At 39.1% G+C, this 17466-nt stretch overlaps 1 protein-coding gene across 11 annotated transcripts in view; it reads left to right on the top strand.

Annotated features, from left to right (window-relative positions):
* Positions 1–17466, top strand: part of agrn (agrin) — a 501409-nt gene that overhangs the window by 237053 nt on the left and 246890 nt on the right. For all 11 annotated transcript variants that reach the window (XM_039755568.1, XM_039755567.1, XM_039755573.1 and 8 more), the window contains one exon: positions 9571–9609. In XM_039755568.1, coding sequence (XP_039611502.1) covers positions 9571–9609 — 39 coding nt within the window. The remainder of the gene's footprint in view (positions 1–9570; positions 9610–17466) is intronic.

The following is a 17466-nucleotide window of genomic DNA, read 5'->3' on the forward strand; positions in this document are numbered from 1 at the left end:
GATATCTTGTCACCATAATTATGCGTTCACATCTCAGACTGGATTGCACTTTCATGTTATTAAAAGATATCTCCTTGTTCATGAGAATCTGTTCACCCGTGTTTGCATACCGTACAGTCTTGCATATTATGTGAAATATCATCTGATAGTGAATGCTATTTAATGCTGCTGTAGTCACTGATAATATCGTTCAGATCTCCCTTTAATGTAAAAACACGCTAAGATAACGGATGATTAAGCTATCTATCTATCTATCTATCTATCTATCTATCTATCTATCTATCTATCTATCTATCTGTCTATACGTAACTGTCTATTTCTCTATAGTATTCTAAAATATACTGTATATTAAAGTGTGGACCCAAAACGTGCATATAAAATTGACATCTATGTTGTTATGGTCATGTGAAAAAGTAAGTATACATAAGTATATGGTTTTTTTTTTTCTTTTTTTAACATGTGGAAGTATCAAGACTTGATCTTCATTTTTAGATAAAGGTAAAGTAATTGAAGAAAACAATGAAAATTCACCAACAAATTTATTCACCAAAAATAAACTGGTATGCCATTTTCATCAATGGAAAAATTAGCTCCCCCCTTGGTTGTAATAGGTATTGCCCCCTCAAGTAGGCGTTTTTGTAACTAGTAGACTCTGACATCAACTGGCAGTTCTTCCCACTCCTCCATGCAGAATTCCTTCGGCTGTGTGATGTTTTTAGGGTGTCTTGTGTCCACAGCACAGACCCCCACTAACCACCACCACCACCACTGTATCTCTAAAGGATTCAGACCCCGGCTTTAACCTTGCCATTTTAGAATCCTACATTGCATTTCAGTCATTTCTTGGCATATTTCATAATATGTTTAGGGTAGTTGTCATGTTGCAAGTTCAACTTTTGGTTGATCTAATGGTTTCACATTATCCTCAAGCTCCTTCTGGTCCAATGATAAATTCCTAATGGATTCTAAGATGGTGAGCTGCCCAGACCCTGATGCAGCAAAGTAGCTCCAAACTAGATCTTTTTCCACCACAATACTTTACAATTGCTATCAGGTTCTTCCTGTTAAGTACTGTCTTGGTTTTCACCTTCTGACACTAGCTAAATAATCCTATCTGCCTTGTCTGTCCAGAGTACGTTGTTCCAGAAGTCCTGGTCTTTGCCTACAGTAGGTATTCTCAGGCAGATGTTCATTTTTCCTTGATGTTCTTTCTGGACAGATAAGGTTTCCTTCTGGCACATCTCCCATGTAGTTGTAATTTGTGCAGCTCTTTCTAAAATTAGATTCATGTACCTGGAGGTCCTGTGATGAAATTCTGTGTTTCTGAGAGGCTTCTTTAGGCATTTTGCATTCTGCTCTCGGGGAGAGTTTCCTGGGACTGCCTTGCTGGGACAAGTCTTCTCCAGTTGTAGATGATCTTTGGGGTGGTGGAATGGATGATTTCCAGTTGTTTGGAGTTTTTTTTTTAAATCCCTTCCAAGACTTGTAAGTGTCTATAATCTTCATTCTGATGGCCTCAGAGAGTTTTTTGATTTAGGAAGGGTGATAACAAATACTTCAACAACACAGAACAAGCCAAGCTACATGACTCAGTGTTGTGTTTCAGCTAGGGCTCCTACACTGGCTGGGGTTCAGCTCTTTGTTTCATGTCTTTTGTGTTACTTTTTGAGTTCTTTATTTGTGTTAATGTTACTTTAGTTAATAATTTGCATTGTTCCTTGTATTTTCTCTAAGCATTTGTTATTTGCCTTGTGTTTTGTGGGTTGTACCCCAAGTGGTGGGACCACCTGCCCATCAGCCCTGTAAATGTGAGGGTTTCACTGCTGTTCCCTGGCGGTTCATCTCAAATCTGCTACTGAGTGATGAGACTTTATTGACATTTGTCATGGCTCGACTAGGGTTCTTCTCCTGGATGGAGTTCAGATTCAGGTTTTATTTCTATTTTTTTTTTTTCATTTTTGATTTATGTTGATGATGTGAATTATTCTTTTTTTTTTATTTTGTTTACGTACGTAAGCTGCAGTGTTATATTCCTTATGGTTTGTGGGTGGCCCTTCAGGAGGTGGAGCTACCACCAAGAACTGTTCTCCAACCTATAAATCCTGAGGGTCTCCCACAGTTCATTTTGAATGTTCTTAGGAGTTGTGAGTTTTCTCTTTCTTTACTGTGAATTCAGTGCATCTCTTTCATTTTAACTTTCTGCTTTCTTTCTTGGCCTTGCTTGGCGAATCTGTTTTGGAATGTATTTTATTTGGATCGCCTTCATGTTTGGAGCTTTTTTGTGAAATAAATCTTTTATTTCATAAAGACCCTCCATTTTCTCTTATGCCTAGCTGGGAGTGGACAGTAATCCCCCCACAAGTGGAGCTCTTGATGGGTTTAAACTCAAGTTCATCACTGAGGTTTAAATAAGACTCGTTCAGATGAGATCTTTCTAATGATGTTTTAATCATTCACACCTGATTCTAAGTGATCATAAATGCAGGAGAGTTCTTACTTTTTACATGTGAAAAAAGTTTACATTTATGTTTATACAGATTATAACATAGACTTCAAAATATCAATGTGGCATTATGTCTGTTATATTATTTCCTTTGTGTGTAGATATTGTTAAAATAAAGATCAAATTTTGATATGTCAACATATGTTAAAAGAGGAAAAACAATTTCATGGGGTGTACTTACTTTTTTACATAACTGTACACATGAATATTAATTTTTGAAGTTGCTGGCTTGGTGTGTTTCATAAGAACACATTGGATTGAACATACCATATTTATAGGTGTTTAAGCGGTTAGGCAGGCCGTTTGTTGCCTGTATCTGATGCACATGGTCCACATGGTTTTCTAGGTAATGGTCAATCCCTGACCCAAGACTTTGATTTCACTGCAGGGTCACGGGGAGCAGGATGTTTAACATAATAATCATGTTCAGTTATTTCATTTAGATTAAAGTTCCTGAAAATGGACATGTGTGATTCCTTGCTCGTCTGGCACCATGGCATATTATCTGTAGAATACAACGAAACGGGCTTCTTTGCTCCGCCTTCGTCATTTTTCCTCATTATTGGCTAACAGCCAGGTTTGATAATCCGACCGCTGATATAAATCGAAACACTATATTTGGTACTAAAGGAGAGGCAGTTTCAGCTCTCTGCTCGGCAATTTAATTTGTGTTTCAAAATATATTTTCAGCCGCTTGTAGAGTGATTGATGAGGTCAGAGTTGTTTCGAGGAGCGGCAGTGTGGGCGCGCTGCGCCCGTCGGTGTGCGCGTGCGCGCGTGCGTGTGGCCACCTCTCTGCGCGCTCATGCTCCTGCGCCCCTTTCTGTGCTTCTAGGGGCACATGCTCTGTGGTTTGCGTGTTTTTAGATCCTTCAGTGACACACGAGTGTGTATGTCTTTGTCTTACTGGCTGTGTTTAACACTCATGGTTCATTGAGTCATGTTCATGTTTGTGCATTTTCAAGGTCTGTTTTCAAGTATTCGATTATGTACTGCACATGCATATTTTGTTCTTTGAAGTGTATTTGTGGGCCCCTGAGTATGTATGATGTGGTGTGGTGTGTAGGTGTGGGGCAGCTTGCTCCAATGTGTTTCTGTAACGCGTCTCCATCCGTGTTTGTCTGCATACTCTCCTGTGAATTTTACATCCAACTGAGATAACACACCAACCCCAACCACCCCCCCACTCCACTCCTTGGAGGATTCTCTGACGGCAGTTTTTTAGACAGTTCACTACAGAAATTCTGAAACGTGGCAACCCAGTGACCTCTAGCTAGGTGTTTGACAAGCCATTTTAAGTGTGCTAAATTGAAGGGTGCCAACACAGAGGGCTTGTCACTTTCAGTAGCACCCTGGCACTGCTTTCTCTGCCTGCGTCTGTTGACCTAAAAAAAGATTTCAACTTTAGGGCCACCATGGGAAATTATTAATCCAGTAAGAGCTAAAAGTAAAGTATAGTGCGTGTGTTTTGTTGAGGATGCTGTAGGCATGTCTTCTTTTAAGATTTCTTGGCAAACCAACAAAATCATTAAAAACAGTTATCTTGTGAACAACTGTGCTCTAATAAAATAACAAACAAGGGAATGTAACTGAGTCCTATTCAAAAATAACAGTGATAACGGAATGTAATTACACGCACTAGTAGTGTACATAAAATACATTTTTAATACCATTTTACAATTATGTGGTTGAAATTTCTTTCACAGATAGAGAGCAGATCGATAAATTAGTGTCAGAGAAATATTGAATCATTCTAATCTTTAGATGATGCAGCCGGGAGGTTGTTTTGAGTGTAATGGAAATACAGAATACACATTTAGTCACAGTTTCATAAAGTGCAATCTTTCATAGATTTCTACATCAGTGAAGTTGCTTTTATTGTTTAGTTTTATGGACACAAATATCATGTCATTTACTTGATTTGATTTCAGGGAGCAAACTAATTTGTAGTTGAAGTCACTCAGAATGTTTCAACATTTTAAGACAGATTATATTGTAAATTTGCCAATGTTTTTTATTGATAGATTTTGAAATTTCAAAAATGTGTACAGCAGAGTTGGAGATATCTCAATGAAAAGTGAAGTGTCTCCACAAGTTTTCATGAAGAGTGTGTACATATTTCAATGAAATCGGTCAGCTAGGAGCTGAGACAAACAGATTTGTTAGGACTATAGTAGCAGAGGGCTTGTTGAATTATATGTTGTGCATGTAAAAGGGTCTTCACAATCATTGAAGTAAAATCTGTGCATAGTGGTCTATACTGTTTTATATATTATGTTTAATGACAAACACATTACTTAATATAGTTCATTTTCTGATAAACTACCAGGGGTACCCAGTGATGCCTAGAGTGGTGGCAGTTACTACATTTTAGATGGTGCAGTGCATGTCAAAGCCCATTGGAGTCCTCAGTGGGGTGAATGGATGTCGCCCCATGTTGTCCATAGCTGATAGTCGGTATTATTAGACTTGTACAATCTGTAATATATTCTTAAAGGCTATCAAGAGTGCACCAGGCAAGCACAGGGGTGCCCCAAGGGTGCTGGGTCTTCTCATCTTCTCCCTATACACCTTCTCAGTAGGCCTTATCATCCAGTCCCATGGTTTCTCATATCCGTGCTCTGCTGATGATGTGCAGCTTTGCCTGTGGTTCCCTCCAAAGGACCACATTAAACAGCTGGAATCTCTTCTTGTCCAACTGATATTGCAACCTGGATGAAGGAGAACCATCTTCAGCTAAACCTGGCAAAAGTGGACCTTCTTGTTATTTCAGCCTTTCTGTCTGTTCAGCACCCCATCTCTGTTCAGGTCAGCTTGTTATCACTAACACATGCCAGCCATGGAGCGGTGCTTGATAAAAAGCTGTCTTCGCTGATTATGTTGTAATGGTCTCCTGGTCTTGCAGATTCATTTTATACAATATCCATAAGATCAGACCATATCTGATGAAGTATACAGCAAAATGCCTGGTCCAGGCTTTGGTTTTGTTACGTCTGGACTACTGTAACTCTCTGCTGACAGGAGCACAAACATTTGTCACCAAGATGCTGCAGATGATTCAAAGTGCATTGGCAGATCTGGTGTTCAAACAGAGGCCACGTTGCTTATCTTTTCTGGTCACTACATTGGCTTCCTGTGCCCCATATTAAGTCCAGAATAGTCCATGCATCAGCACCTAAATATATGGAGAACCTTTGCTCCTTTTTGACTGCTCATTTCTGCTGATGAATGCTGCTTGGTGAAGGTATCAAATCTCCAACCAGACTCTTTTCATGTAGGTGGGACTAGCTGCCCATCTTTATCAGGAATTCTGTCTCCCTCAATGTGTATAAGAAGCATTTGTAGAACCTCTTGTTTGGTGAATTTCTTGTTAGCTTGGCTGTTAGGGTTTTGTAACCTCGGAAGTGTAACTAGCTTGTGTTTTGATGACAAAATAAAATGACAAGACCGAAAGAAAAACAAAAGTAAAAAAATGAAAGTGTAGATTCTATCTAGTTCTGACTCACTTATTCTGTTTAAGAAGCATGTGAAGATTCTCTAATAATGGTGAGCTTCCGTGCAATTTAAAGATGCAAATTATTCATAACAACTGGAAAACTAATTTTAAACAAAACACAGCGTCAGAAATTAATTCTGTGACCCAAAAACCCATATTTGGATATAACCTGTTATATTAAAGAGTTCAGGTAGACATGCAGAAAATGAATAATGAATATGGATTATAACATAATGGCACATACCGGGGTGTCGCGTGCCCTCTTCCGCTCACGGGAGTGAAGCAGTTCTGCTGTCTTGTTACGGTGTGTTACTGAGCAGATTGTAGACACATTTTAAGTAATGAAGCAAAGTTAATCTGTGTTTTTATTTAATTTTGTAAATATTATTGAGCAAGCATATTTTAGTGAGTCATGCAGCAAATGGCTAACACATATTTTGGCATACAGAATGCTCTATGGCAGCTGACGAGGGTGCCAGCCAAAAAAATAAGTTTGAAGTGCTCTGATCAGAGGGCAAGCTGTCCACCTTCTACATTCAATTTGCTTTCAGCATGGTAGCTCAGCTTAAGATTTAGATTTAAATTTCAATTCTGATTCACAGGGAAGCAAAGTTGCTCTTTGGGGTCCAATTTCAGCTTTTACCATCACAATGGGTGGCAGAGTATATTTGCTCAACAGACCTTTGCTTTAAATCCAGTTTCCTGGCTCAATTCAGTGTGCAACACCTCCCATCCATTTTGCAGGACCTCAACAGACACAGAATCAGTCAGAGAACTGACGGGTGTTTATAGGAGAAGCATCTGTCTGCAGAGCCGCAGCTGCTATTTTGCAGCCTGGACTTGGGCATATTTTTGTGTTTTATTGTTGTTTTTGATATTTTTGAATGACAGGACAAATACCATTGGAGTGAATTCCATTTAAACAAATTTATTTTTGGTCCTGGCCAATTTCCTATAGAACTAGTGTTTTTAGAGAAGTCCATTTTATCTGCAAAATTCATTACAACAGAGTCATTTTAGGCAAAACTTTGAGGTCATACACTGTACTTCTTGTCCAGGTTCCTTGAGGCACGGCCTGAACTCACTCAGCACATGGATTAGACGGTGGGGGTTAATTTTTTGCTTGTCCTTCAGCAAAAGTTGTGACTGCTGAGCTTCCCTTGAGTTTACGCCACTCGACTATTTTCCTAAATTCACAGTTGCAGATCTGTGGGCATCAGTGTTGAAGGATGCTCACCTGAACTTCAACAGCTTTGTGTTCACCAATGACAGCGAGCTTGTCTACAGTGAAATGTGCCAAGTGTTTCTCAGGCTTGTGAAGAAAGTGATAGTGACAATGATGATTGAAGTATTGCCGAGCAAAATCAGACCATGTCTGGCTTTCGGAACATTTTGGTTTCTCTCTCCTGCCACTGATGTTCTAAGTTGACCAATTAATGAAACAAGTTGAGGACCTTTTGTTGAAATTGGTTATAGTTAAAACTGTGCTGGCCAAAATCATGGATTTTTTTTTCAAAATAAACCTTTTTTTTCTATCCAAGACATCAATCTTTATTGCAATTCCATTATAACAAAATCCCCGTTATGACAAATTTTTTTAGTTCAGTTTACTTTTCAAGTTTCCGTGTAATTTCTGTTAGATTTCTTTATTATTTAGTATTATATTGCATCTTTACCTGTAATGCCATTCCATGTGTTTTGCAAGTGGAACCCTCGAAGAGGTGGGGCCACCATGACATCACACCTGAGGGACCGCCCCCCCATCTTTATTTGCTGGTAAAAGAGATGGCTTCCCTCAGGATGTCATTGAGTGCTGTTTGAAGGTGGTGTTGGTCTGAAGTGTTTTTTTCTTTTGATTCTCCTGTTTTTTTGGATGTTTGTCTCTTTTCCTTGGATTCTGGGACTGGTTTGTTGATTCGAATTGGTTTTCCTTGGGTTGTCTTTTCAGGGATATTGTTTTTGCCCCTTTTTTCCCTTATTAATTTTGTGATTCTTTAGTTATTTTTTTGTGATAACTTCTTTAGAAAGTTTTATGTTTTGGGCTTATCTGTTCAAGCAAAAGCCTTGACAGTTCCCCCTTCTTGAACTGCATTTTTGTTAATTTTGAATTTTTAAAGTATATCTTGACCTTCTGGGCGGCATGGTGGCGCAGTGGTCCTCCTTCCGTGGAGTTTGCATGTTCTCCCCGCGTCTGTGTGGGTTTCCTCCTGGTGTTCCGGTTTCCTCCCACAGTCCAAAGACATGCCGGTTAGGTGGATTGACGATTCTAAATTGTCCCTGGTGTGTGCTTGGTGTGTGGGTGTGTTTGTGTGTGTCCTACGGTGGGCCGGCACCCTGCCCAGAATTGGTTCCTGCCTTGTGCCCTGTGTTGGCTGGGATTGGCTCCAGCAGACCCGTGACCCTGTGTTCGGATTCAGCGGGTTTGGAAAATGGATGGATGGATCTTGACCTTCTAAAGACTGCTCCATTTTTAGGCCCGTGTGGGCCGCAGCCTGCACGTAGTAGTTGGTGCTGGCCAACTTGGGGTGAGCCTTACCTGAGCAGGCTGATGAAGGTCCAGGTGTTATGGAATAATGTGTGTTCATGTTTTATTGTTGTTTTATTAATTTTATTTTTTGTCTCATTTTTAAGCATTTGTTGTGAAGTATGTAATTATGTTCCATTCCCTTAAATGTTCTTATGTTTCTTGTTCTTTGTTGATCGAGCCCCTGATGTTGCAACTTATGAGCCACTGGTGGCATATAGATCTGGGTAGCCAATACCATTAGCCATTTCCAAAAGGAAGAAAACACTCCAGGTGTCACATTTTATTTGTAAAGATTCCTACCTGAGTATATGCTGAATAGTCTGAATACATTTTTGATAGGGCTCTGGGGTGGTGGCTTTTCCTTGGGATAGCAATTGTCATTTTGGAGAAACTACCTACACTGAGTTTCACTGCAAATTCAGTTTTGCACAAATCATTTCACTCATCACTACCTGTAAAAAGCAAGGCCTGCTGGGAAATGACGTACTTGGTCTGCTCTGCTCATTGTCATATAGACAACGTGCCTTGGGAAAGCAGCTGAGGTGACCAGATATAGTAGACAACAATAGTAGACAATATGGTGTAATTACCTCCAGCACTAGCTGATCTCTTATGCTGATTCTCATGCCACTCAGCCTATGACATCAGAGTGCAGCAGTTTTAATGTCACAGTGTGCAGAGTTCAGATCTCCTGGTTGAATGATAACTCATTTTCAAAGTACAATGACAGAGTGCAGTACCATCACAAATGTAAACTTAGAATTAATATTTCATCCAGATATCCTGAGAAACAACTCATCCTAGTTGACTGCATGCTATGATGAGCCCACAATGTTCTACTCTATAGGCTCAATAATTGAAACTGGTCAAGGGTGCAGTCGGCAGGGCGTCAGCAATGTAGCCCCAGTGCTGCTCATACAGTCTCTGTCTGTGACCAAATGCTGCCACTGAGTTTAACCCCCCCATCCTCCTCTACCATGCTGTCATGGTTTTAGCTGAATTTAAGATGACAACTTCATTTTTGTTTTTCTTTTCTCCTTCCAGATAAACCTGTTCATTTCCCACCAACTCAGCCACCGGATGGTAAGTGAGCTGCATGGCCTTTCATCTTTTTCCCCCTAAAGTTATTTTGTAGTTTTAATGTCAACAATATCATTACCAACTTTTGAGAAAATGTTTGGCGGAGAACAGAAAGGTCATTGTACTACAGAACCTGGAAGTCGATAGCACTGTGCTATTTCAGCCTGAAGTAAAAAGGTGGCATTGAAGTTCTGATTCCTTTCTAATGGACGTATTCATTGTGCTCAATATAATGGCGAGAGAAGAGTGACCCACGCTTTCTGAAAGTGTTATTGCTCTTCATGGTGCCACATTTGTTTGTTTAAATTTCATGTGGTTTTGTAAACTTCATTTCTGGTTTAGTGGTATCATCACTTTGTGCAGAACCATAGCGTTGAGATTTGTGACCTCAAACTTGATGGATAAATCACTAACAAGTAATTCAAGTAATATAGTGATTTTCACACTGAATTATACTTTGAAGGAACATGATGATGATTTAGTTTGCTGCAGGAAATCCACGGGGTAGAACCTGAAATAAAGTCAGGTAGGGAAGATGTGCAATGGGAACCAGGAAGTTTAAAAGAGCAGAGGTGGCTTCTCAGGGAAAGCAGAATAAACAAATGCTAAAAGGTTAAGGAACATTACAAACAAACGAGTTGGAGTTTTGGAAGCTGAAATGTCATAACATGGCCGTATTTTTGTTTTTGTGCTAAGATGCGTACTTGCCTGACTCTGTTAAAGCTGTTTTATTACAAGGACTCATTTTGCTTCTACTTCTAAGGAAGCACACCTTATGTCTTGAGTCTTTACAAGGTCATTGCCTGGCACCAATATGGCCATTGGCTATTTCAGTTCCAGTGAATGTACCCCAAGTAACTCATTAAAAATGTCCAATTTAGAAGTGAGCACATTTTTCATGACAGCAACTTATGCAACCATCACACTAAGTATATTATTGCACACAGCGCCCTGCTAAATACATCAGCGCTCTACGTTTAATCACTAGACTCATCAGTCCTGTTCACAACCCACATGATCTGAATAATCAGACGTCCTGTGGTGTCAAAGCTCACTCATATAGCTGTCATGATTTATGGCTTTGACTCTCAATTTTGCACATTTGTATATTAATTCGTTTTTCTTGCACTTGTTTATTGTTAAAAAAAAAAAAAACTCGTCACACTGGCATTTTTGTGCTTGTTGCTTGCAATCTTTTTGTTTAAACACTCTAGCCATTGCCTACCACGTGAATGCCAGCATAGTTACAAGTGACAGAATCAAGCAACACTTTTAAAGGGGATGGTATGGTGACACATACATTGGTGTTTTGGATTCTCTCTACAGAAACAGTTTATTTAGGGGAACACAAATCCAGATAGTGTAAGGGCCTTTATGCTTGCTGTCTGTTGACTTGGGTTTCTATTTCAGTGTTTTGGGCATTTGATGATCAGTACTTTTGACTTCTTCCTGTCTGATATTCTGCCTGTCCCTGACTTCGTCCCTGCTCTTTCCTCCATTTTATCATCTCCCTTAGCACTGGAAGAAGCTAAAGGACTCTTTTGAGTTTCCCACTAGGCGCATTATCTGTTTCATTTATGACTTTGGTTTACATTTCTGGATAGTCGGATGTTTTCACACTCCTAGTCTAGAGGTGATTTGTTACTTTGTTTCAGTTTCCAGTTAGTTTGATTGCAGCTTGCACTGCATGCATTCAAGTGAACTAAACATATCAATAAACACCTCGTGGAAATGTTGTGGATGTTTCATTGCAGCAGAAACATTTTTTCTAAGCGAAGAAGTCATGGAACGTTGACAACAATTGTGAATCTGCACCACTGCTTTTTATATTTGGTTGTTTTAATCAAACACAACTCTAGGAGCAACACGGACATTGTCGATTAACTGGAGAAATAATTTAAAAGAATGTACGGTGATGCATAATATGAAAAGAACACATTTTAAATAGGCGAGTGTACGAAAGATGGCAAGCTTTGCTAACGGCACACACTAATGTGTGTGTTTTTCATTTAGACAATAGACATGTCAGGTGAGTTTCATTTCACTGCATTATGTTGTGTATTTACTCTCTAGTAACCAATATATGAACCTCAAATTACAGCTAGTGATGTTCAGACTGAGTCTTTGGGTTTTGGCTATGGTGTCATTTCAACAGTTCTCTTCCTAAATAAGGATGATGGAGATTGGCATGTGGGTTACACATAAGACTTTGGAGATGTCATCTCTTTAGTAACATGGCATGCTTGTAGTAGCTCCCACTGAAAATGCACAAGGAGTAATAACAGTTTGTTGAAGCCTAGAGTTCAGATGAGTCAATTGAGAGAAAAAAACTTAGGCCTTGTCATTTGAGGAACAAACTGAAGGAGGATGGATATCACATGCTGTCGCCCACAGTGCAACCCAACTAATAAAGAGGACTGCCATATGAGAGAGCGGCTGTGAGAAATACGTTTTGGAGTTCCCCGATTTTTGCTATGTTGCTGTCTTTTTCATCTGTAACATTTCAAAAACATGCTAATGTTTTCCCTATCCATGCCCCTGAGAGAGTTCTATAGTCTTTATACTCAACATCCTCCATAATATCACTCTGTTTAGCATATGTGTGTGCGTTTGTGTGTGTCTGTGAGCCACCAGCAGCCGAATTAGCTGTATATTTCAGGCAAACTCATTAAACGAAAAGGAAACGAAACTGTTGGCAAACCACAGAACTGTTAAGTCCATGGCAGATAATAACATCTGTTTTTCTGACGTGTTTATAAATATTTACGAGGCTTTTGAAGTTTTAGCTACCTTCCAGCAAGGAAGGGGGTCACGTTAGGAGCAGAACAGATTGATCTGCATTTAGGTTCTCAAGGCGCTTTGTAGTGTGTGGTTTTTTTCTTTCTTTCTTTCTAAGTTCCTTCCTTTCTCACTTACTCGCGGGCTGAGTTGCGGAAATTAGAATCTAAATGATGTCAAGGAAAAATCTCCATTGTTTAATTCATACTGAGGACTCCCTACACCTTTTTTACCTTCCTGCTCCACTTGAGTCAAAATTCAGTGATTCGGATGTTTGAGATGTCATTGCGAGACTCCGAAGACAGGCTCAGGCTTTGAGCACTATGCAGTGTTTATTGAACTCTTTGATGTATTAAAAATATCACTGAAGAGGAAGAAAGGTTTCAATTAGCAATGTTTTTTTAAAAATGTTTTACCCGTTAGGTACTAATTACGACAGAAGGAAAATGGCTAATTAGCAGCATATGCCAGGCCCCGTGATCGAATTTAGACACCTGCAGTTATGCTTGCTGTGAGTTTTCAACCATTCTGGTTTTCTAACTTACAAGACATTGCTGATTTCCATTACATAAAGATTTTGAATATCATTGCTTCCTTAGCAAACAATGTCTTCATAAAGACTCCAGTCAAATGGAGCGGTGGGTAGAGACGATGGGAGGTAGAACACTAAAGTTAGCCTGATCTGGGGGTTCATATTTTCAGCACATCTGACCTGGAGCTCAACGTCTCTTGACCAATTGAGATATCTTTATGAGCGGGCTGGGTGGTTGGAAACTGTTAACTTTGCCTTTTATCATATAGCCCGTGGTCCAGTGGTGGTTGGTGGTGCTGTCTTAAAGCTGTTAATGTCAGGAGTCAAGTCTTTTAGTGTGGTGTCTTTTCTGTGGAGGGTGACTTTTCTGTTATTCCTTCCATATTTCAGTACTACTTAACTCCCTGTATTCAAGTGGACCACCATGTCAGCACTATTTAACTCCCCATATTCAAGCAAACACTCTGTATCACAGTGCCCATCACATCTGAGCCACTTTATGTCTTATATCCCTGTGTCCTTTGAGACCAGGCCATTTTGCTGTATGGATTGCAGTAACTACTTTAGCAGCACCACCATTACTTCATGTATCAGGCTTAACCATACAGATGAACCACTTCATTCCCTGTATTCCATCAACCCTTACAATGGGAGCTTGTTCCTTCTCTTATCCCAGTGTATTATTTACCAGTGTGCCAACAAGTCATTTTTGTGAGTACCGGGAGATAGACGTGGGGCAGGAAAAAAAGTCAAAACCAAGAAATCAAAAGTTATGATCTTGCCAAGATTTGAGACAAAAGTTATACATAAAGATGTTAGCTAAAAAGGTCAAAACAAAAAAAAAATCAAATGAGAAAAGTTTTAAGCAGTGTAGAAAAAGGTGAATCTTTGAATTATGACTTTTAACCCATCATGACGGTTACCATGTGTCATGAGTTCTAATTACATGCAGCTAGAAACACAAGGTGCTGTTCTAACAACAGATTTCCAAAGTAGCGATAATTATTAAAATACAAGAGGGTAGCCAAAATGCACAAAAAGTTAAAGAAGAATGTAAAAAAATAATGTCAAAAATTAAATCTATGACTTTAAAAGCATAAGAAAATATAAAGAGAAACCCATTAGTGTTCTGATGTAACTGGGAGAGAGCAGAAATAAATAGTAAGGGGTCACACAAGTCAGTGCCGGAAGACCAAAAAGCTCAGTAGTCAAAGCCAAAAACAAACCCTTAAATTGAAGTTAGAATGGTCTATAAGGTTATTTTCCAAAGAAAAACTACACATTTTCATGCAAAATCTTAAGTTAATCTTGGACATCAGAAGTGCTTTGCAACAAACTTTAACTTGTACCACTAGTGACTTCATGGTGACATCATGGCTTGTGGCTTCCCTAGCAACCATGTAGCAACCACTCAGCAAAATGAAGGCACCCATTCTAAACAAAATGGTGCCTGGGAATGATACAAAAATAATACAATGACTTTAACATTTCAAGAAATTATTATTAAAACTGAAAATAACACACTTCAAAATGTATGAAAAAGATCAGAGAAACGTAAGAGCAAGGTCATAAAAATATAAACCAAATGTACTTTATAACAAGTGGCCTCTTCTGCTACCCAGGGCAAGGGTCATATTGACAAAGTGAAGGTCAAAACTAAGAGTAGCAAAAATGTAAAGTCAAAAGTATCAGGACACAAAGTCAAAAACCAGAAAACTGTTAAAGTAAAGTCTTAGAAATGTTTTACTGTACAGCATGTGGCACTGCATTATAAAGTGTCACAGAGGTGACATCACATGGCACGACTTTGGGAAGCATACCCCTTATCAACATATGGCATCTACGCAATATGTCCACAAAATGGAGATGACTACAGAAAAAATAAAATGAAAGTATAGAAAAAACAAAACATAACTGTAATGAAGTAAGAGTTTCTTCCAAAGCAAAATATGTGAGGCTTCCAAAAGGAGCTAGAGAACAGGCCAAAATCTTACCTGGTGCGCTCAGCAGAAGCAACTTTGACTTCAGCCCGACCCCAAAGTGAACCTGCTGGTCTTCAACTGGAGTAGGCCCAAAAATGGGGAGCTGAGGAAACAACTCCAAATGTCACAAAAATAAAGCAAAAGCCTGCTCAAGATCAATGACAACCTCTGGCTTATGCACAGAAATGGCAAGAAAGAAACTTGCCATTAAATAAAAATAATGATTTATTATAACAATATCAAAATAAATAGAAAATCACAAAAGAGTAAAAAAGAGGCAAAATGTAGTTGCCTTAAATGGATTCCTAAGCAAACAACTCCCAATTAAAAAGCAAAAAAAACAGTAGATCCATACATCAATAACATTGCTTACAGTAAGTCCACCAAACATGAATGAGTCCTGCTCCTGAGCCTTTTCAGTCAATTTAAATAGCCAATATCAGGATTGTCTCACCTGTTGGGGCTCCACCCCAAAGAACATGGAACAGCAAAACATTTAAAGAGACGGAACATAATTGTAAAAGTAACTGAAACTATGTAAAAATAAAATACAATTATTCATATACAACATAAAAAAGGCAATTTTTTGCAGTGTGCTGGTTTTACAGCAGCTACTTCCCAAAATTCCCAACCATGCAAGCTTCTTAGTGGCATGTAAATTATTTGTCATTTATGTCCCTAGAAATGATGCAAATTCTTCTGCAGACAGTGATATCCAAAGTAGTATTCATTAGTGCCAGAAAGTTAAGTGACAAGGCAAAGGTTTTGACCATCATATTGTCAATTGTCAATTGTCAATATGACCATCATATTTCTCACATGACTACCACACACAAATCTTTACATCTTTCCTTGCCACAGGTGGACTTGCTCCTGAGATGTAATGCATTGCACTTAGGTGGGAGTACTTAGCGCTACTATGTCATAACTCCAGGGTTCAAATCTCTGCTTTTCCCTTTGTGTCTATGTAAGTATTTATAGGGTCATTATTGTCACATGTACAGGGTGATTTTTTTACTTGCACGTGCTATACAAAATGCCACAGTACATGTCACCTCACCACTTACAGGACAATGATCCATTAGTGCAATTACCTCTCTTTGAAATTTCAGAAATAACCACCTGAACTTGAACTGCTACATTCCAATTAGGTGGCCGATGGGTTGTTTGGCCCAGTTTGAGTGAGTATGTGTGACTGAATGTGTCATGCCCTGGACCGCTAGAGTATACTTTGTCCACAAACCCAGAGTCTGAATAAGTGCATTTAGACCTATGCACTATGTTTAGTAATATATACAGTGCTGCTTGGTTACAGCCTGACCTAGCTAAAGCTTCATCCCTTGTGCTCCTTCTCCTTTCTTGGTGTCCTGGGTATTTGACTCTGAACAGGCCTCTTCTCAGTGACCACTGCTTCTTACTGACTGCTCTTCAAGTCAAGTTAAGTCACTTTAATTGCCATATCACTTAACATGAATGTACAAGTAAATGAAAAAAATTGTGTAGTAGAGCAATATTAACACAATTGAGTATACTGAAAATAATACATTTAAATATGAAGTCACCGATCACACACTGCAAAAATAACCACATTACAGCACTTAGACATGCTTAAATTTATACTCTATACAATACATAATGACAACACAAAAAAGATGTGGTGTAATGGAATGTGTACATTATATATCAGCAACATGGATATGTGCGTTATGGGATGGGGTGTTGTTAACGGTTAGTACCAGTCACTGTACAGAGTTCAGCTCTTAACAGTTGATGGAAGAGGCTGTTCTGGAGCCTGCTGGTCCGGGACCTGATGCTATGGTATTGTCTGCCTGAAGTTAATGGTGAGAACAGTTCATGTCTTGGTTGACTGGAGTCATTGATAATTTTCCTAGCTTTCCTTACATACCGCCTAACATATATGTCATGTAGGTTAGGAACGTCATCTCCAATGATTTATCGGTCAGATCTCCCCTCTGCAAAGCTTTACGGTAGATCTTCTTTCCCACCCTTCAACTTGTTGGCCTGTGTTCACTTGGAAGACCTCACAGGGACTCGCTGCAGATTTCATGTTATCCCCCTTATTAGATGCCTGAAGGGTGGAGCACAAAAAAGCCGATATTGTATTATAAGTTGTGTTTAATCAAGAAGCCAAATCTGACAAGAGAGAAAGAAAATATGGGTTAATTAAGCTTCCTGCTGGCGTTTAATTTCAATATCTTACCAGTCGTGGTAATTATAGCCTGTTCTTAGAAAAAAGAGAGAGAGAGAAAGCATCGAGAGTGTGAAAAGCGCTGCTATTTAAAACGAGGACATTTGTAAGGGGAAAAAAAGCCCCATGAAACTGAAAGATTTGCATCGCAGAAAAGACTCATTTTGAATAGTCTTATTAGAAACATAGCATTTTCCTTCATAATAATTGCGGCGCACTCCCTAATTAGTCTTTATAGAACGTGCAATTGTGCATCGGCCTTTTAGCAAATAAATATCTAATAAAATCAGGTGTTTCCACTCTTTTGAAATGGAAATGGAAATTCAGAAAGCGGAAGCCTTTTGCTTGCCTCCTAGCTT

Source organism: Polypterus senegalus, chromosome 6, assembly GCF_016835505.1.
Source record: "Polypterus senegalus isolate Bchr_013 chromosome 6, ASM1683550v1, whole genome shotgun sequence".
NCBI classification, from domain to species: domain Eukaryota; kingdom Metazoa; phylum Chordata; class Cladistia; order Polypteriformes; family Polypteridae; genus Polypterus; species Polypterus senegalus.